This window comes from Protopterus annectens, chromosome 2.part2 (genome assembly GCF_019279795.1).
Source record: "Protopterus annectens isolate FY-2018-M chromosome 2.part2, PAN1.0, whole genome shotgun sequence".
Taxonomy (NCBI): domain Eukaryota; kingdom Metazoa; phylum Chordata; order Ceratodontiformes; family Protopteridae; genus Protopterus; species Protopterus annectens.
In genome coordinates, this window is record NC_056730.1 from 1,113,996,309 (window position 1) to 1,114,016,169 (window position 19,861).

Consider the following 19,861-nt stretch of genomic DNA (forward strand, 5'->3'; position numbering starts at 1 on the left):
TAAACTCCCTTACCTAGACTACTTTAATTGAATTAAAACCCAGAAAATGATGGACTAATGGAAAATACCAAAAATCACAAATACGTGTTACTCTAAAAAAATAATAAATATATAAAAAAAGAAGAAATAAAAAACAAGAGAAGCTACATACTTTAATGTAACCTTTTTGTATGCTTCCCTTTCCTAATACATTAATTTTATCTAAATCATAGTCAATGCACCTTGCCTAATACATACTGGATCTACTGGGCACCAATACTGATATCCTGTAAAATCCACCCAGTTTATTTTCACTTTGTTGCCCGACCTTGGCTCACTTCAATTAAAAAGAGATAAACCCTGACCTCAGTGGTTAGGTTCCGAACCCTGGCACTTTGAATGTTCTCATGTTGAAGAACTTGGAGAGGTGAACCTTGACCTTAATGGATAAGTTCCGAACCCTGGTACTTTGAATAGTTTTGAATTTGGCCGTAGGGAAATTTGAAAGTGGTGAACCATAGTTTACAATATGTATTCAAACACTTAAAAATCTAGGGCAACCTGAATGGCTTTTTTATCACGATGAGAGGGTAACCCCCCTTTCTTATTGACGTTACGTTAGACAAGTTTTATCACTTTTTAATTGAAGTGAGCCAAGGTCGGGCAACAAAGTGAAAATAAACTGGGTGGATTTTACAGGATATCAGTATTGGTGCCCAGTAGATCCAGTATGTATTAGGCAAGGTGCATTGACTATGATTTAGATAAAATTAATGTATTAGGAAAGGGAAGCATACAAAAAGGTTACATTAAAGTATGTAGCTTCTCTTGTTTTTTATTTCTTCTTTTTTTATATATTTATTATTTTTTTAGAGTAACATGTATTTGTGATTTTTGGTATTTTCCATTAGTCCATCATTTTCTGGGTTTTAATTCAATTAAAGTAGTCTAGGTAAGGGAGTTTAATTGAGTATTATTGATTGCACACAAAACTTTCTAATGCACCACCTTTGAGAGTTCATAGTCAGTGGTGGTGCTGTTTGTATTGTTTAATATTGCCATATGTGTGCAACTAAGGTGGTGGGACCGACTGGAGGGGGAAACCTTGACCCCACGACTGCCTTGCCTGATGAGTTTGAATGGGACTTGTACATTTTCCACCATGCAGATCCCTTCAACTCCAACTTTATGGTTACGTCAACTTTAACCAACTTAAAATTAAGACAAAACGTTTTGAACATTTGTTTTAATCAACAATTGAATTGTGGGGTAGTGGGTTATTTATTATTATTTATTATTAATAGTTTGCCCTAGATTTCCAACTACTACATTATATTATATTGTATTAATTTGGTGGGCTTGTTGTAACCCCGCATTTGTGTGAAAACACACAAAAGGCATGGTGAACAGGAAAAAAAACTATGTTACCATGGTAACGAAATTACTAATAAGGTGAAGTACACAGCCCACTAATTAACTCACCCAGTATATAATTGTTGTATCTCTGTTGTTCATTGTTTTTAAACTTCTGAAGACGTCGAGCATATATACTTGACGAAAAGTGTACTATAATTAATCGCACTTAAAGGTTAATAAATTATCGGTTTTACTTGTGAAGAAGGTGGCCTGTTCCTGTTTCTTATTTACTGGTTGTTCGTATGCTACATTTCTTGGTTTGTTATTAGCATTTCAGCAATTCCAGCATTCTACTTAGAAAGGGAAATGACATTCATTTACCAAGCACTAACGCGTCTTCTTTTCCCCGGACTTCTTTCTTATCTTCTCCTGTGAGAGAATCCAAGATAGACTGTAGAAGGTTGCATGTGGCCAAGGCAATATCTTCATGGTTTAAAGCCATAATGCGGCAGATCTTGTCTATGCCAATTAAGTGAAGGACAGCTGTGGCCTACAAAAGTAAGAGAAACATCTCTTCATTATATATATATAAAACTAATAGTAATCTCAGTGTAAATCATTCATGTCAGAATAGGCTACTATTATTAAGAAAGAGAAAGACAAATATGAATGTAGCAAGAGACCACTAAACACACTTTCACTACAGTTTTACAGAAACTGAGTTACACGGAATAAGTAAACAGAGTTGTCTAGTCCTCTTCTCTGCCTGTTCAAATTATTGTTATGTTTCATGTATGTTCCCTATTTCACAAATTATATCCCTTGTGGAATTTGGACAAGCTCAATGCCATATGGGTTATTCAATTTAATGACATGTGAAATGACACATTCATTTTATTCACTCAGTCTACACAAGGACTGCACTCTGCTATACCTTCGTAAATAAGGTATGATAATTGCAATAAACTTTAGCAAATTCCTGAAGTGTCTGTAAAGATGATAGTGCTTAAAAAAATCAGACATGTAGTAGACTTCTTACCCTTGCTCTGTGTCCACTGCACATGCCTGAAAGTGTCCTCACAGCAGCCAGGATCATTTCTGGATTTTTAGTTTCAATCAGCCGAAGTAGTAAATTCACACCATTATTCTGAAAAATCCTTTCTGCTCCTGCATCTTCTCTTCCAAGGACAATTAGATTGTTGGCAGCCTAAGTGAAGAAAACAAAACGATGTTGGCACTGCTTACTGGTGGGGTTGCGCCAAGCATTCATACAACCTTTTATTACATTGTTAATGGGGTCATTCTAACTTTTAAAAGTATTGCATCTTCAAAACTGGATGTATGTATCAAAAAACTAAACAGTCTGCTATGTAAAGCTGACATAGTGTGGTATGGATCACAAAATGTTCACCAGAAAAGCTTTACAATGCAATAATCCCAAAGCACATAAACTTAAGATGACAAACATAACAAAATGTGTCACAAAATTAATAAAACAAAACAGTGAAACAATAATTTGAAGGGTGGGCAGGCAAATCTGCATCTCCCACACCTATTCAGAGAGAGCGAGAGAATACATTTTATTTTTTTTGCAGATTTTGCAATTAGACAAGGCATTGCCTTTTTTGAATCACTGTACCCATAAAATAAGGATAAATAAGAATCTTCAGGTTGGAAGAGTAGACACCCCTAAACCATGCAGCACATCCCCCTGCAAAAAGAGTATTAACTGGCTCCTCTTATTTGATCATTGTTATACTACATGAAGTCAATATTAAGTCTGTAATTATCATTCTTTAGGAATGTTTCAGAAATAGTAGATATCATTATCAATTCATAATACTTAGCAGTAAAGTAATACCTGGAAAAGCTACATGTTATATGTATGTATATACCTATAGTAGCTTATATTTCATATTACAGATAGAATCTATAGTTTTCTTTAATTTACAGTGCAATGGTGGTGGTGCTGCGGTAGCGTTGTCAGCTCACATTAAGATGTTGTTCTGTTCGATTCTCAGCTAGAGTGTCTTCTGTGTGGAGACATGCGTGAATGGGCGTCCCTTCGATGAAGGTTGTGCGTCAGGGCTGGCAACTTGGCACGTAAAAATCTACTGCCAATCATTAGCGGACCAGAGTTCTGCTGGGGCGACCCCTTAAAAGCCGAAAGACACAACAACAACAGCGCAATACTTCTGCTTTTTGCCACAAAAGTCACAATTCTAAGTAGCTCAAGATTATGTTTCTTTAAAATTATCTTTATTCAGAATGACTCCAACAGTGCTTCAGCATCAGTGCTGTGATTATTTGCCTTTCAGTTACTTCCTGCTAGGTGTGCACACTTACTATGGATTACTTACTATGGCTTTTACAGTGGTAAGCCTCAAACTTGGCAACTTTGGATGTTTATATTAGTAATAGCTAAATATGATCAACAAGAAAAACACACCTTCAACCAAAATAAAAAAGAAAAAGAAGTTTCATATATTTTTTTATGAAATCAACTCAGCAGGCAGCAAATGTAAAAAAAAAACAGCTAAGTTAATATTTAATTTCAGTTTCTGTAAAGCAGCATTATGAGGCACAGTGGTACAGCGGTTAGTGCTAATGCTGTATCACAGCAGTATTTGGTTCTTGATTCAGTGACTGGTCAGGGTGTTTTCTTTATACAGGCTGAATGTAATCTATATTTCCATGTGAGATTCTGCATTCTAAAGCTAGGATAATAGTACACAAGAGGTGTGTGTGTGTGTGTGTGTGTGTGTGTGTGTGTGTGTGTGTGTGTGTGTGTGTGTGTGCATGCATATGTGTGTGCGTGTGTGTGCATGTGTGTGTGTGCAACTGTGCATGTGTACGTGCGCACTCGCAGGCAGACACATCATACATGTATGTGCAAGGTGTGCATGTGTGTGTATGTTTTTATGGAAGTACTCTAGCACTTGTAACAAATCTCTTAAATGGTGAAAATAAACTTCAGTGAGAACATTACTCCAAGAACAAAATGATGTATCCAAAGGCTCAACAGGAACAAAAAATTCAAAATGACGTAAATAAACCTCTGTTTTAATAAAATGATAAAAAATTCCACATCAAGCGCTTTTGCCTGGAGGCATACCAGGTTTTTTCAAGATGAACCATGATTAAAAATTCAAGGCTTAAGTACTTTCTAGCCCAAATCATGTGACTAGAATAGCAACTAATAAAATATGCAAATCAGATGTTAAAGTGCCAACAGCAATTCATTCATTCAATGAAATTATACAGTGTCTAATAACCCACACAATTGTACTAAATAATGTAAAAACATGTGTTTAAATTAAATTAAATTGTTCCTGTTGAGCCTTTGGATACATCATTTTGGTCTTGGTCTGGTTCGGATCTAACATTACTCCAAGAATAAATGGTTTGACAAGATTTGTGAAGTTAACACTGGTTACATTCAGAACATGTGTCATTGTTTTTAGTTATTTTGTAAGTCTGATTCTAATATGTCACTTACTGCAGCAATGATCCTGTGCTGTGCTTATCTCAGCAAGTCTATGTTTAGTGATAATTATAAAACAAAAGTCACCTTCTTGTATAAACGAGGAAAGAAAAAGCAGGTTAATAAGACAGTATGTTCATAGGTAGGTACAAGGCCATCGGCCCAAGGGCCTACGTAAGATTAGCCAGCAAGGTACCACAGCTTACGCCACCCAAGAAAGTTATTTTCCTGTGCCACTATCCAGCAGAGACACAGAAGTGATCCCCGGGGTGTATTTCCTATTTCCCATCCACTCATCAAGATTTTTCTTGAAGAGTGCTAATGAAGAACTTTGCTTGACATAGATGGGTAGCTTGTTCCAGAGTATAGGAAGTCTCTGGGACAGGAATCTATCCCTCCAGCGTGTCCTGTTTATTGTGGTGACAAGGTTTAGGTCCCTAGAGCATGTAGCTTGGAGGAACTGGGATTTCTTTAGGTGTAGCATGTCCAACAGCTCTGGGTTTGACATAGCTTTATATGTTAGGCAGAGATCACCTCAGAGTAGGCGATATGCTACAGAGTAAAGCTGGAGTTTTTTTGAGGCGGTCAGTGTACGGCATTTGTTTGAAGCCAGTAATCCTCTTTGTGAGGTACTTCTGTGGCCTTTCCAGCTGCTGCAGATGTCTTGTGAGGTACATTCCAAAAGGGGCGTTGTAGTACGAGTAGAGGAGAACAATGACCTCTTTTTTCCTGGATGAGAACCCTTTTATGATGAGGTGTGCCAAGTAAAAGGACTTCCTGACTACTGTGGCGATGTGACTATCAAAGGAGAGACTACTGTCCACCTGGGTCCCAAGGTCTCTTATCACGCATTCGGTATTAAGTAGATTGCTGCCTATGTGGTAGTTCATGGGTACAGAGTTTTTACCAAAGGGGATGACACTGCACTTTTTGGCATTGAGCTTGAGGCCATGGCCCTGACACCAGGCTTTTGTCTCAGTGAGGCCCTTCTGTAGGATGTCCACATCATTTGGGGACTTGACTATGGCTCCTAGTTTGCAGTCATCTGCGAACTTCATCAGCCAAAGGCCTTCTGTGTTAGCCTGTACTTCAGAGAAGTAGATACCAAACAGGAGAGGTCCCAGGACGGAACCCTGTGGCACTCCACTTGTCATTGCCTTGAGGTCAGATTTGGAGTCTGCAACTTTTACAGTGTGGGTTTGTCAGTAAACCACTTGGCAACCCATCTGGTGACATAGGGATTTATACCTAGTTTAGTGAGTTTAGCTATAATTCCAGAATGGGGGATGGTGTTGAAAGCCTTGGCGAGATCAGGATAGATGTGTGAACCACCTTACCCTCATCCACGGCTTTGATGACTGTCTCAAAGAAGTTGATCAGGTTCAGGAGGCATGGTCTGCCTTTCACAAACCCGAACTAGATGGGATCCAGAGTTTGGAGGTTATCAATGTCTTTGTTTATGAGTTCCATGATGATACATTCCATGGCCTTGCAGACCAGGCTCGTCAGGCTAATAGGTCGATAGTTCCGGGGATCAGTGGAGGCTCCCCCTTTGTGGAGTGGGATAACTGTTGCTGTGCACCATTCAGTGGGAACAAAGCTTGATGCGAGGCTATTATTGAACATGGTGCTTAAGTGGGGAGCCAGTTTGTTCTGAAGTATGTGTAAAACGCAGCCTGGGATGTTGTCTGGTCCCATGGATACTGTGTTTTTGGCTTTAGAGAGTGCAGCTTTTACCTGTGGAGTTGTGATTACAAGGACTCTGCATTCTTCCTGTATAGATATGGCCCTTCAGGGGGTGAGAGGGGGGTAAAGTTAGCACTTAACCGATCTGCCAGGATGTTGGCAATATATCAGTTGGTTCTGTAATTTTCATGCCTTTGTGCTGTAACTCAGAGCAGATCTGGGTGTTGCCATCTAGATTCTTGACATAGCTATAGAATGCTTTATGGTTGTCCTTGGATTTAGTGGCGATTTTGTTTTTGTAGCTAGCTTTGGAGGATCTTATAAGGGATCTCAGCTTCTTACTGAGGCTGACCAGGGAGCTCCTCCACTCATGGGATTTTACTCTCTTTTTCAACAGTTTCTTCCTTCTGTTGTACAGTTTGTTTATGGCAGGGGACCACCAGATTGGCTTCCTTTTTTTGGAGGATAGTGTCTTGGTTCTGTTTGGGATAGCACAATCCATGCACTCGTGTAAGTGCTTATAGAGTGCATTTGTATAGGATTCAACAGTTGTAACTGTGTTGTCCATCTGCATGGGTGTAATGAAGTTCACCACTTCTGTCTTAAGAAGCATGAAGTTGGCTTTGGAGAAATTTTTTACTGTGGTTTCCTTAATGAGGGGTGGGGGTGGGATGTGGATATCAAGGGTGATAAGCTTATGGTTGGATGGGAGCAACAAGGAGTTGACTTCAGGTGTGGAATACCTGTCACTCATGTTGGTAATGACTAGGTCTAGGATACTGTTGCCCCTGGTGGGGGTGTGGATAAGTTGATCTAGTACAGTGGAGTTTATGAATTCCAGAAAGCCTTGAGTGAAGGAGTTGGTACATGAGTAGTTTTCCCAGTTAATGGTGGGGTAGTTGAAGTCACCCATTATTAGGGTGTTTGGTTGAACCCTAATATTTTCCAGTACATCAAGAAAAGAGGAGTGGGAATCCTGGGGCATGGTGGGGGATCTGTAGCAAGCTACAATTTGGATTGCAGTTTTGCCCAGAGTTAGTTGCACTTAGATAACCTCATATGCATTATGCTGAGCAGCTAGCCTGGAGGTGTGGATATCCTTAATGAATATGGACACACCTTCGCCTTTGGTGTTTCGGTGCAGGTTACATGGCCGAAAAGTGTGGTATGAGTTATAGCCTGGTAGTGCAGGGGTGCTCTCTGGAGCCTTGAACCAGGTCTCAGTCACTGCACAGATATCGATGTTCTCCATTTTAAGGAGTGCCTCGAGTGAGTGCATTTTGAGAATTAGACTTCTAGCATTGAGTAGCATTACCTTCAGTTTTTGTTTGCCTGTTTCTGTTATGGTGGTGAATTTGTTATTTGAACCATGCCTAAAAAAGGCACTATAGGGGCGGCAAGAGCCTTAGCCAGTATCCAGAATCCCAGGGGCAACAGGTGCAGGCCATCTGTGGCAAAGCATCGTGGTCTGTTGACCATGTCATCCCAAGCAGACAGATACTGGATCTCCTTAGAATGACACCAGAAGCTTAACCAATTGTTGAAGTCAATCATTTTGTCCTTGTACTGCGGTATCATTCTGGGCGGTGGCAGAAAGCTACTCAGGGCTAGGGTCATACCTGCCTGGGCTACAAGATTGGAGAGCTGTGTATGTGTGTGTATGTTTTATTGCCTATTTCATTATTTATTTATTTATTTATTTATGCATGCATGTATATATGTATGTATGTATGTATGTATTTATTTATTTATTGCATTTGTTGATCAGGAAAGTCTAACTGGGCACAAAGTCCCTTTTCAGCAGAGGTCCGGGAAGAAAAGCTACAAATTATACATATTATAGATTATACATACTGTCAAAAAAAGACAGCATTTCATTAAGTGTATAGTATACTGAATAAAGTTATTTTAAAAAGTTTATACATTGTATAGAAAAGTCATTGAATAGTATTTTGAAAAGTCTGCATACTAATGCGGTCACTGCTGCTACTACAACAAAGGCACAGATACAGATTATTGTTTTGAGCAAAGGAAGATGAACAGCACAATTCAATAAACAGACATACATTTCAGTGGACCATTTCCATTGTATACTTCAATAAGTAGTTTCATAATAGACATAAAATAGACATAAAGTTGATTAAAAGCAGCATCCTTTTACACTTTAAGTTTTTTATTTTTATTTGCTAGTCAGTAGCTAGTATAGTAGACTGAAGACTTGAAGTGACTGAAAATGTGAAACAGGAGAAAATTAGAAAAAGAGGTGATCAGAAATTCTGCAGTCAAATGTAAGAAAGATGAAATGAGTTGGAAAGAATTGGGGGGCTAATAGTTGTGGGGAGTGGGTGAGAGCATAGAGAAGAAGGGTTGGGGGAAAGAGATGAGAGGGAAGTAGCTGAAGGGTAGGAAGAAGTGTGGAATTATGGTACTTTTCCAGGGGCAGAGCTAGAGATTCAGCAGCTGTAACGTTAGCTTATACTTAAAATGTCTGACATGTTCTATTTTTAAAGGATAGGCATGATGCTCCATGCTATGTAACATACTGTGAGCTCAGGCTGCCACCAGCTGTATCGTTGGATTTGGTGACATGGACCAACAGCATTTGGGTTGAGTGAAGCGGTCTATTTGGTTTGTATAGCTGGAATAGAGCTGACAGAGATGGACAGTTTGTAAATTTATAGATGAAGTTATGAGTATTCACAAGTTGGAAGTAAGACAGTAAGTAGGGTAGTCTGAGCCATTTTAGTTCTTTGAGTGCTGTTTTAGTGTGTGATTTACTGCAAAATGTGTTACTTTGTTATAACATTGTCCCAGATTTGAGAGCTGACAGACTTGTAAGCTGGTGAAAATTTGGGCTGCATAGAGTAGTGTTGAGGTTGTTGTTTTCTGGTTTGGTCACTAAGGACATTGCTGACACTACATATGGACCCCAATTTCTGGTGAGTTTTTCTTATCATATCTTACATGTGGTAATTGCATTTAAACTATTGTCAATATAGATGCCAAGTAGCTTAGTATGTGGGACAATTCCAGTTTTAGTGTTATTCACCATAGCTCTCATCCCCTTAGCTCAGGAAATCTGGACAGAGCCAAAAATAATAGGGAGACAAAAGCCTAAAAATAGGGACAAAATTTAAATATCACCCATATAAACTTAGATGTGTGCTAGTATTAAAGGTTTTCTGTTAGTACATGTCTTCTGAAGGATATGAAGTCTAAAACTCAAATGTCTTATTATTTAGTGACTTCACTCCTGAATGATTTGTCAGAAAACCACAAATTTTATGAGGAACACATCAAAAATATGAGCCAAAAATCTGGACAGTTGAGAGGCATTTGCTAAGGGTATATCAAAGGAGAATTTCTAGTCTGAGAGGTCTGAAAAGTTACTGACTAAGTGTTTTCTGATTTGGTCACAAAAGAAATCTTTTACTCTGTATACAGAACCCAATTTCTGGTGAGTTTTCTTTAGTATATGTTGAATGCAGTAGTTAATTTTTTAGCTATTGTCAATACAGATGGCAAGTAGCTTAGTATGTGGGACAATTCCAGTTTCTGGTTTGAGAGGAATCTGGTAGTAAAGAGAATAAGAGTTATTTCTTTTTTTTTTGGAGTTAGGAAGAGGTTGTGAGTTGGCTAGTCAGGCTTCATTGGGTGAAAAGGATTCTTTAGTGATTCGTTGCAAGTTGTTAAGCTTTTGGGCACTATATATGAGGTGCAGTTGTTGGTGAATTATTGTGGCAGAGTTAATTGCATCTGTGGGGTTATTAATGAAGATGCTGAAAAAATGGTACCAAGAATGGACCCTTGAGGGACACCTGTGAAGACTGGGAAGAAAGGGAAGAAGTCTTTGTACCATTTTATGGCCTATGATCTGTTACCAAGATAGCTGTTAAACCATGAGGTAGAGATTTAAATAAATCTTAGAGATGAGTTTTTTTTTTTTTTTTTGAGACTGGTGTATGAGAATGTGTCAAAAGCTTTGGTCTGATAAGAGGGCAGATACTAACCTTTCTTCATTCCTATGGGTATTTACAGTTTTAGTGAAATGTGGGAGGGCTGTAATAGTGTTATAATGGAAGGAGGAAGTTATGTTAGGAGGAAGACAGGAGGTTATTTTTGGCATGGTTTCGGGAGAGCTGGGATTGAATGCATTTTTCAAGAATTTTAGATAAGGGGGCAGGATCGCAATAGGATGATAGTACAGTGTTATTTCCTCCTTTATGTAGTGGCAGGATATAACCTTTTTTCATAAACTTGAGACATATGCTTCTATAATAGACCAGTTTATGAGTATGGTAATAGGATAGGCTATAGCCTTGGCAGCCATTTGTAGATATTCAAAAGGAAGAATGCTGGGTCCTATGGTGGCAGGTTTTAATTTTAATTTAAGTTTTGTAATAGCTGGTGTGGGACCTGAATGTAATGAGTATGGGGCAGAGTTACAAGTGTTTCTGGGGATAGAGGGGTTGGTGGGAGGGATATGGTGTTTGATTAGGGTTAAGACTAAGTTGATGAAGTGAATATTAAAGAAAATGACAATGTTTTCTATGGTGTTGAGCAGTCTGGGGTCGAGCTGGGTGGTATTGCCTGGTTTCAGGATTTTAATAGCTTACCAGAATGTGTTTGGGTTTTAAAGGTTAATGGACTGTAGATTAGAGTAGTTGTCTTTTTATCTGTTTTGATTTGGTATTTAATGTGACTTCTGAGTTCCCAAAATATTTATAAATTGTTCTGTGTTTTATTCCCAGGCCTTGTCTCTGAGTTGTATTAGATGATTTGTGGTTCTGGTCAGCCAGGGGGCTGGTATGGCTTTTACATGTTTTGTTCTGGGGGTGGAGGGGGTTAAACTGTGTAGATTGCTAAGGAAGGTTCTGAAGAATTCTGTAACAGCATCACCTAATTGGAGATCATTTAGATGTTGCCAGTTACACATTTGTAAGCCCTGAAGAAATTATTCTTTTTGCAAGTGGGAGAGATTGCAAACGTCATTAACGTGGTGTGGTTTGGGAGTGTGATTTTGAGCTCTGAAAACAAAGTTAGGAAGGTGGCCACTTAGACATTACTGAATATAATGTTAGGGAAGGAGGCGAGTATCTAATCAAGTATTGAACTTTTGTTGGTGTTGTTTATGTAGTGAATGGGAGAGATAATTAGTTGGGCGAGGCCAAAAAAATGATGGCATTTTGAAGATAATTGCAACTGACAAACAGCCAGTCAATATTGTAATCTCCTAAAATTATCTTTAATTGTGTGATTTTAGAGGTGAGCCATGATAGAAATTCTTTAATGGTGCTAATGTTACTTCCAGTAAGGATGTAAATTCTTGGTATGGGAAAGGTTTTGTGATCATTTTAGCTTTAGTAGATTACTAATGATTTCAGCATTATTAAAGGGTGGGATGGGGAGAGGTAAAAGGGTAAATTGCAAAATATTTTTATATATTATCGCTGTACCTCCTGCTTTATTGTTTCCTGCCTATCTGCCCTTAGTATGATGTAACTCAGATGTAGCATTTCTTCATCCTCATCTTTATTATGGGGCTTAAGCCAAGTTTCTGTAATTATTACTATGTCAGGTGAGTGTTGGGTTATCCATGCATGTAACTTGGTTATTTTATTGTAAATGCTTTGAATGTTCAAGTGGAAAATTTGTAATGAGGATGTTTTAGGAGCTGAGAGGGGTGTTTTTGATTTTGTGTTAGTGGTGGAGTTGGATAATAGCCATTAGACAAATGTTCCAAATGCAAATATAAATTATAGATCAACTTACTTGCAGAAACACTTCTACAGAAAACCAGAAAACACACTGTGAGAGGATAACTAAAGCACCGGACAGCCGAAAACTATAAACAAAACAGTGGTTTATTAAATAAAAAATCCAACTTCTACAGAAAAATAAAAATACAAATAAAAACACACTTCTTTTCTAACTTAAAGAGGAAGATGAGAGCACTGAGTCGATGATGACTAGGCAAAAATACTCTCAGAACTGAAAGTGGTTTAATAGGTGTCTGGGGCAAGAAGAAACAAACGTAAGGAATAGAGACGAAGAGTAACTCCCTTGTAGGCATGCAGTGTCACTGAAAAGAGACAGAAGAAGACAAATAATGGGAGCAGCTAATCTAGAAAAAGTGAAAGGAACATTAGAGAAAGTTATAGTTAAGGAGTCAGAATAGTAAGGAGTAAATCCCAGTGTCTGTTAGGAAGCAGAGAGTGAATGCTGACCAGCTGGATGTCTGAGGAGGAAGGTTTATTGATTACAATTTGCCAGACAGTCCGATTCTCTTGTTGTAATATCTGAATGACCTGTGTATTTCCATGTAGTGAAGAATTATTTTCCCTTCATTCTACTGATTAGTAAAGAAGGTAAGCGAGTGAGAAAACTGATTCAAAAATTCAGAAACAATCTTAGCCATGAAGTTGTGCTTTGTGCTTAAAGGCAGCTTATCCTTTTGGAAAACTATACATGGCTCTTTACATATCATTGTTTGCATTTTTACCTCTGGGCTAAGTTGTACCATACCAGGCAGTTAACCATTTGCCAAATGTACAAATACATGGTTGTTGGAAGTAACCTGAGATACCCAGGGATTCTAAAATTGGGGAACAAAAATCTAGTTGCAAAGTTTTCCTTTATTGCAATGAGTGACTGTAGTATGGATACATTGGGTTATTGGATGATCCACCAATATATGGAAGTATGAATCAAAGTTGTCTGGTACATCTTAGAGATATAAAAACTAAGCATGTTCTGTCTGTAATATTCTTAAGAACAAAATGGTTGGTAGAACACATGCATTATGTTCTGATTCCATTTAATTAAGAAGATATTGGGTATCATTGTTTATAATTGAAAACTTCTGAGAGAGAACAGTGGAAGCTAGTGATTCCAGAAAAAGGCAAAATGGGCTATGTACTTTGAGTTGACACAATTTCTCTGCCAATTAATACTTTTTGTCAGCTCAAATTTTGTGCCGGGGTATTTTCTGTTTCTGGAAAGTAAACTATCTGGAAAATATAATTTATCTGAGCAGATTTTATTCCTAACAAATAATGCCAAGTGTGAAACGAAAGTATCAGAGAGTTATTTCCTTTTTGTTGATGTATCACATTTCTTTTGCATCCTTTGCTACAGTTTGCAGAGTCCCCAGTTTTATGGCTGCTTGAAAAGCTACTAGTGCTAGGTTCTATTTAAGGTTAGTGTAATGCTTCTGCTGAGGTGTGAACTAGTAGTCCCAAACTTTTACTTCCCTTAGATGAACTAATCAAGCATAATCCAAAATATCTGCTGTCAAGGTCTGTCTTTGCATTTGGAGAACAAAGAATATTTCCTGACCAATAATAACATGCTTGTAACAAAAACTATGGCACAGAGGGAAGAAGCCTTGCCTGTCACTCAGATGAGCAGGGATCATTCAGTGGCCAAAGCACTGAAGAAGCCAGGGGGGCAAAAAGGAGGTGAAGCTAGCTCACGGCTCCTAGGGTGAGAAAGGTTGCCTGATCTGCTGAAATGTTGATAGCTGCTGGAGGCTATACGTAATGTATGCCATGTCTCTGTGGTTGTGCACATCAGCTGTCAGGAGGCACGATGTCCTTCATGACTGCCTGGATGACAGCTGCATCATGATTGACTCTGGCCTGCAGAGTGTAAAAAATGCATGGCATTGTACTGAGTCACATGGTTAACAGATGCAGAGAGCAAAAAGAAAAGCATCAACAATCTGGTTCCATCATAATAATTACTTTAGCAAAATTGAAAACAGTGGAAAAGAAGACTACTCCAGTGAAGGACCTTTCTGACTCCATATAAGTAGAACTACATCTGATTTGCAGCAGGCTGGCAGGAAAAAACTCTTTATTCACAGAAAGCGAGTTCAAGACTGATGCAGGAGCCGATATTACTGTAATATTACATTCTACCCATTGAATTCTCTTATATCATTTCCAGCTGCATGAAGCAGAGACAGAAATACATATACCTGAAGGCAAACTCAAGCAGATTTGGACATTTCTAGCTATTTCTGAGTGGAAGTGGCTTAGGTTTTAATTTTGTGTTTATGTGCTGGATGGGCTATACATAAATCTGCTCAGCACTGCTGGAGCATGTAAGACAGAACTGATTGCCACACTAAATGAAGTCAATGTAGAAATATTTGGTGAAGTTGATCTGTTTAATTATGAGCCAGCAAAGATTAAATTAAAGCCAAATATATGCATTGACCAGATACAAGTGAGTCCTCTTTCTTATGCTGTCAAGACTAGAGGCAAAAATCAAGAGAATGTAAAGCTCTGGTGTAAGAGAAAATGTGACCAACCAGACTGAGTGGTGTGTGTGTGTGTGTGTGTGTGTGTGTGTGTGTGTGTGTGTGTGTGTGTGTGTGTGTGTGTGTGTGTGTGTGTGTGTGTGTGTGTGTGTGTGTGTAAAATAAAAGAAATATGGCAGTGTATAAATGTGGATTTTATTTAATTATCATTTGTTTAGCAGGAAAGTCCAACTTGGAACAAAGCCGATTTTCAGCAGAGACCTGGGGAGAAACACTCCAGATACATGTCTTTGTAACTTGGAAAGAAACCAGAGCCCTCAGAGGAAACCCACAAAAACGCAAGGAGAACATGCAGACTCCACACAGAAAGCACCCTAGCCAAGAATCAAACCGGAGAGCCCCTTGCTGTGAGGCGACAATGCTGCCACTGCACCACTGCGCCATCCGATTTATTTAAAAGGCTTGATCCAATCATGCAAGAAAGGTTCATTCTACCTACATAAGAAGACATAACGTTAAAGCTAATTGGTGCCAAAGTGTTTTCAAAAAACAAACAGAGCCAGCAGCTGTTGGTAACTGAAAAACCAGATATTTAATCACACATGAAGGAACAATCCCTCATGAATAAAAATGCTCATACAGACCGGTTTCGGCTCAACAGAGCCTTCATCAGTGAAAGTAAAAAATAAATGCAGAGACAAACCCAGTAACTATACATATATAGAGAGCTGGGAGCATAGGAGAACCAATCAGAATACATGATCAATTAATCAAAATTGGTCATTAAGACCAGGTGGGAACAAAGCCCCTAGTTTAATGATCCATTTCCTCTCCTTAGAAGTAAGTATTTCATGCCATTTCACCTTATCTTGACATTTGCCCCTAATACAATCAATAGTCCTAAACATAAAATTGGCTGTGGTGTGTTTCAAACTGTGCTTATATAGAGCATTATTACAACGTTTATTTTTAATGTCACTCATATGTTCACAGATTCTGAGACGAAAAGCCCTGGAAGTCTGACCTACATAAAACGCAGAGCAAGTGCAGGTCACCAAATAGATGACCCACTCAGTGCTGCAATTAGCCCAAAATTTAATCTCAAAAACCTCAGGAGTGTTTTTACTACTAAATTCACAAGTACGTGTAACTCTAATACAAAATTTGCAATGCCCACATGGGATACATCCAACCACTGGTACCCCTGTAAAAGTTAATTGAGTAGAAACCTTGGGATCAGACAATAACCTCTTGTAATGGCTCAGATGGGACCCAATAGTTCGTCCCCTTCTAAAAGAAAAAGAACATCTGTCCCTGAGAACAGTATGTAGTTTGTTCTCAGCCAAAAGTATATTCCAATGTCTATCTATGATTTTCATAAACCCCCGGGTGTTACGTCCATAAGTAGTGACCATCCTTAACGGCTGCTGAACCCCGTCCTGGTTATAATCCTTATAATGCAATAAGTCCTCTCTATTGAAGTTAGAAGCCCAATGTTTGGCCATATTGACAGTGCCTGAACGTTACCCTCTATCTTTAAATCTGCAGGCTAAATCATCACAAACAGTGGCATAGGACTGTTGGCTAGAGCATATTCTCCTAGCTCTTAAAAATTGTGATTTGGGTATATTCTGGATGATATGTTGTGGGTGGAAGCTGGTGGCATGCAATAAAGAATTATATTCTGGAAATTTCCTAAATAGTGTAGTTGATAGAGTATGATCTTCATTCCTATTAATTTCCACATCCAAAAAAATCATTTTTGATCTATGAAAATTCATCTTAAATTCAATACCCCATATATTGTTATTCAGGTAATCAAGAAATTCCAGAAGATATTGCTCATCAGCCTTCCACACCAACCAACAATCATCCAGATAACGACGCCACATATCCATTTCACACATGTAAATGTTGTGATTGACATCGTAAATTATTACCTCCTCAATGTATGCCATAAAAAGATCCGCGTAAATGGGTGCAAAAGATGCACCCATAGCAGTACCTTTAGTTTGCCAAAAACATTTGTTTTGATAATAAAAAAACATTGCTGGTCAATACATATTCTGTAAGGCAAACCAAAAAGGTACTGAAACCAGGTTTATATAAACCAGATCTAACTAGCCAATAGTCCAATGCTTGTAGGCCTGCCCAGTGTGGAATGTTAGTGTAGAGGGACGTGATGTCAAGGGTACATAATAACCAATTGGGTTCAAGTTGTATTTCATTAATAATGTCCAAAAATTGCGTGGTGTCTTGAATCCTAGCTCTAATAAACACAAGCAAAGGTTTTAAATATTGAGTCAGATATTCAGACAATGGTTCAGTAAGAGAACCATGTCCTGAAACAATTGGTCGACCTAGGGGATTGCTAACATGTTTATGTATCTTAGGAAGCAAATACAGGTACTGTTTCTTAGGGGACAGAACAATCAGTTGTTCTTTGGTCGCCTGTGTAATTATACCCTCCTCCACCGCTAATGTAAGAAACTGTTCAATCTTACGTTGAAAATTTGGGGATGGGTCCAAAGACATCTCCATATAATAATCCTTGTTCCCCAGTTGTCTCATAGCCTCCTCATCATATGAGTTCTTATCTAGTACCACTACAACTTGGTTTCAGTACCTTTTTGGTTTGCCTTACAGAATATGTATTGACCAGCAATGTTTTTTATTATCAAAACAAATGTTTTTGGCAAACTAAAGGTACTGCTATGGGTGCATCTTTTGCACCCATTTACGCGGATCTTTTTATGGCATACATTGAGGAGGTAATAATTTACGATGTCAATCACAACATTTACATGTGTGAAATGGATATGTGGCGTCGTTATCTGGATGATTGTTGGTTGGTGTGGAAGGCTGATGAGCAATATCTTCTGGAATTTCTTGATTACCTGAATAACAATATATGGGGTATTGAATTTAAGATGAATTTTCATAGATCAAAAATGATTTTTTTGGATGTGGAAATTAATAGGAATGAAGATCATACTCTATCAACTACACTATTTAGGAAATTTCCAGAATATAATTCTTTATTGCATGCCACCAGCTTCCACCCACAACATATCATCCAGAATATACCCAAATCACAATTTTTAAGAGCTAGGAGAATATGCTCTAGCCAACAGTCCTATGCCACTGTTTGTGATGATTTAGCCTGCAGATTTAAAGATAGAGGGTATCGTTCAGGCACTGTCAATATGGCCAAACATTGGGCTTCTAACTTCAATAGAGAGGACTTATTGCATTATAAGGATTATAACCAGGACGGGGTTCAGCAGCCGTTAAGGATGGTCACTACTTATGGACGTAACACCCGGGGGTTTATGAAAATCATAGATAGACATTGGAATATACTTTTGGCTGAGAACAAACTACATACTGTTCTCAGGGACAGATGTTCTTTTTCTTTTAGAAGGGGACGAACTATTGGGTCCCATCTGAGCCATTACAAGAGGTTATTGTCTGATCCCAAGGTTTCTACTCAATTAACTTTTACAGGGTACCAGTGGTTGGATGTATCCCATGTGGGCATTGCAAATTTTGTATTAGAGTTACACGTGCTTGTGAATTTAGTAGTAAAAACACTCCTGAGGTTTTGAGATTAAATTTTGGGCTAATTGCAGCACTGAGTGGGTCATCTATTTGGTGACCTGCACTTGCTCTGCGTTTTATGTAGGTCAGACTTCCAGGGCTTTTCGTCTCAGAATCTGTGAACATATGAGTGACATTAAAAATAAACGTTGTAATAATGCTCTATATAAGCACAGTTTGAAACACACCACAGCCAATTTTATGTTTAGGACTATTGATTGTATTAGGGGCAAATGTCAAAATAAGGTGAAATGGCATGAAATACTTACTTCTAAGGAGAGGAAATGGATCATTAAACTAGGGGCTTTGTTCCCACCTGGTCTTAATGACCAATTTTGATTTATTGATCATGTATTCTGATTGGTTCTCCTATGCTCCCAGCTCTCTATATATGTATAGTTACTGGGTTTGTCTCTGCATTTATTTTTTACTTTCACTGATGAAGGCTCTGTTGAGCCGAAACCGGTCTGTATGAGCATTTTTATTCATGAGGGATTGTTCCTTCATGTGTGATTAAATATCTGTTTTTTCAGTTACCAACAGCTGCTGGCTCTGTTTGTTTTTTGGATTCCTTGGATTGCAGCCGTGCAGCGTCTTCCGTGCATCTGTTTTGGACTATATGCCAAAGTGTTTTCCACATTAAATGCTTCCAGTGAGTTTTGCAAATACCACTAGAAGATGAAAGCCAAAGCTGACAACCTTCTTTACTCAAGTAAGAAGGTGCATTTTCAAGAGGCTGCTATTGGGTATTACCTCAGGACCTAAAATCAGTCTGCATAAATTGTTTGACTTGTTAAAAGGGTATGAAGGTACTGTTGGTGTTATTTATGCCATCCTGATATCTGATCAGAATAAATGGATGCATGGTTTATGATTAGAGGCAGTTTGTCAAGCTATTAACCAATCTGGTTAAAGCTTGTCCAAGACAAATGCTGCTTTGAAAAGATTGCACTTAAGTATTTTGGTCATAGTGTAATTACTAGTGGAGTTAGACCTGATGCAAGTAAGATCAGCATGATAACAGAGCTAAAATGTCCATTGTGTGTGTGACTGAGTTAAAACAAGTCCTGGGCACAATTAACTTGTTGTGCACGTGCATGGCAGATCTGGCTAGTATGCTATATCTACTGACATGCCTGTTAAAGAACGAAGTTACTTGGTCATGGGACAATGTTCAAGTGCAAGCATTCAGCAAAGTAAAACAAATACTGACACCTGCTCGAGTGTTAGGTACTATAATGTCACTAAACTGACAGTTGTGAGTGCTGATGCTGCTAGCTATGGCCTGGATCCTGTGTTACCTCAAATGAATGAATAAATATTATGTTGTGCTGCCTATTTCTCCAGAATGATAGCTAACACTGAGTAGATATATTTGTAAATTTAAAAAGATTGCCTTATAAGTATGTGGGCATGTGAACATTTTTCCAGATACTTTTTATGGTTTCAGACTTTACAACTGCAGACTGACCACAGGACATCTGTTCCAC

At 38.4% G+C, this 19,861-nt stretch overlaps 1 protein-coding gene across 2 annotated transcripts in view; it reads right to left on the reverse strand.

The window, feature by feature from the left end:
- UNC45B (unc-45 myosin chaperone B) overlaps positions 1-19,861 on the reverse strand; it is a 373,967-nt gene that overhangs the window by 219,851 nt on the left and 134,255 nt on the right. For both annotated transcript variants that reach the window (XM_044064331.1, XM_044064332.1), the window contains exons 6-7: positions 2,375-2,542; positions 1,717-1,885 (exon numbers count right to left, since the gene is read on the reverse strand). In XM_044064331.1, coding sequence (XP_043920266.1) covers positions 1,717-1,885; positions 2,375-2,542 — 337 coding nt within the window. The remainder of the gene's footprint in view (positions 1-1,716; positions 1,886-2,374; positions 2,543-19,861) is intronic.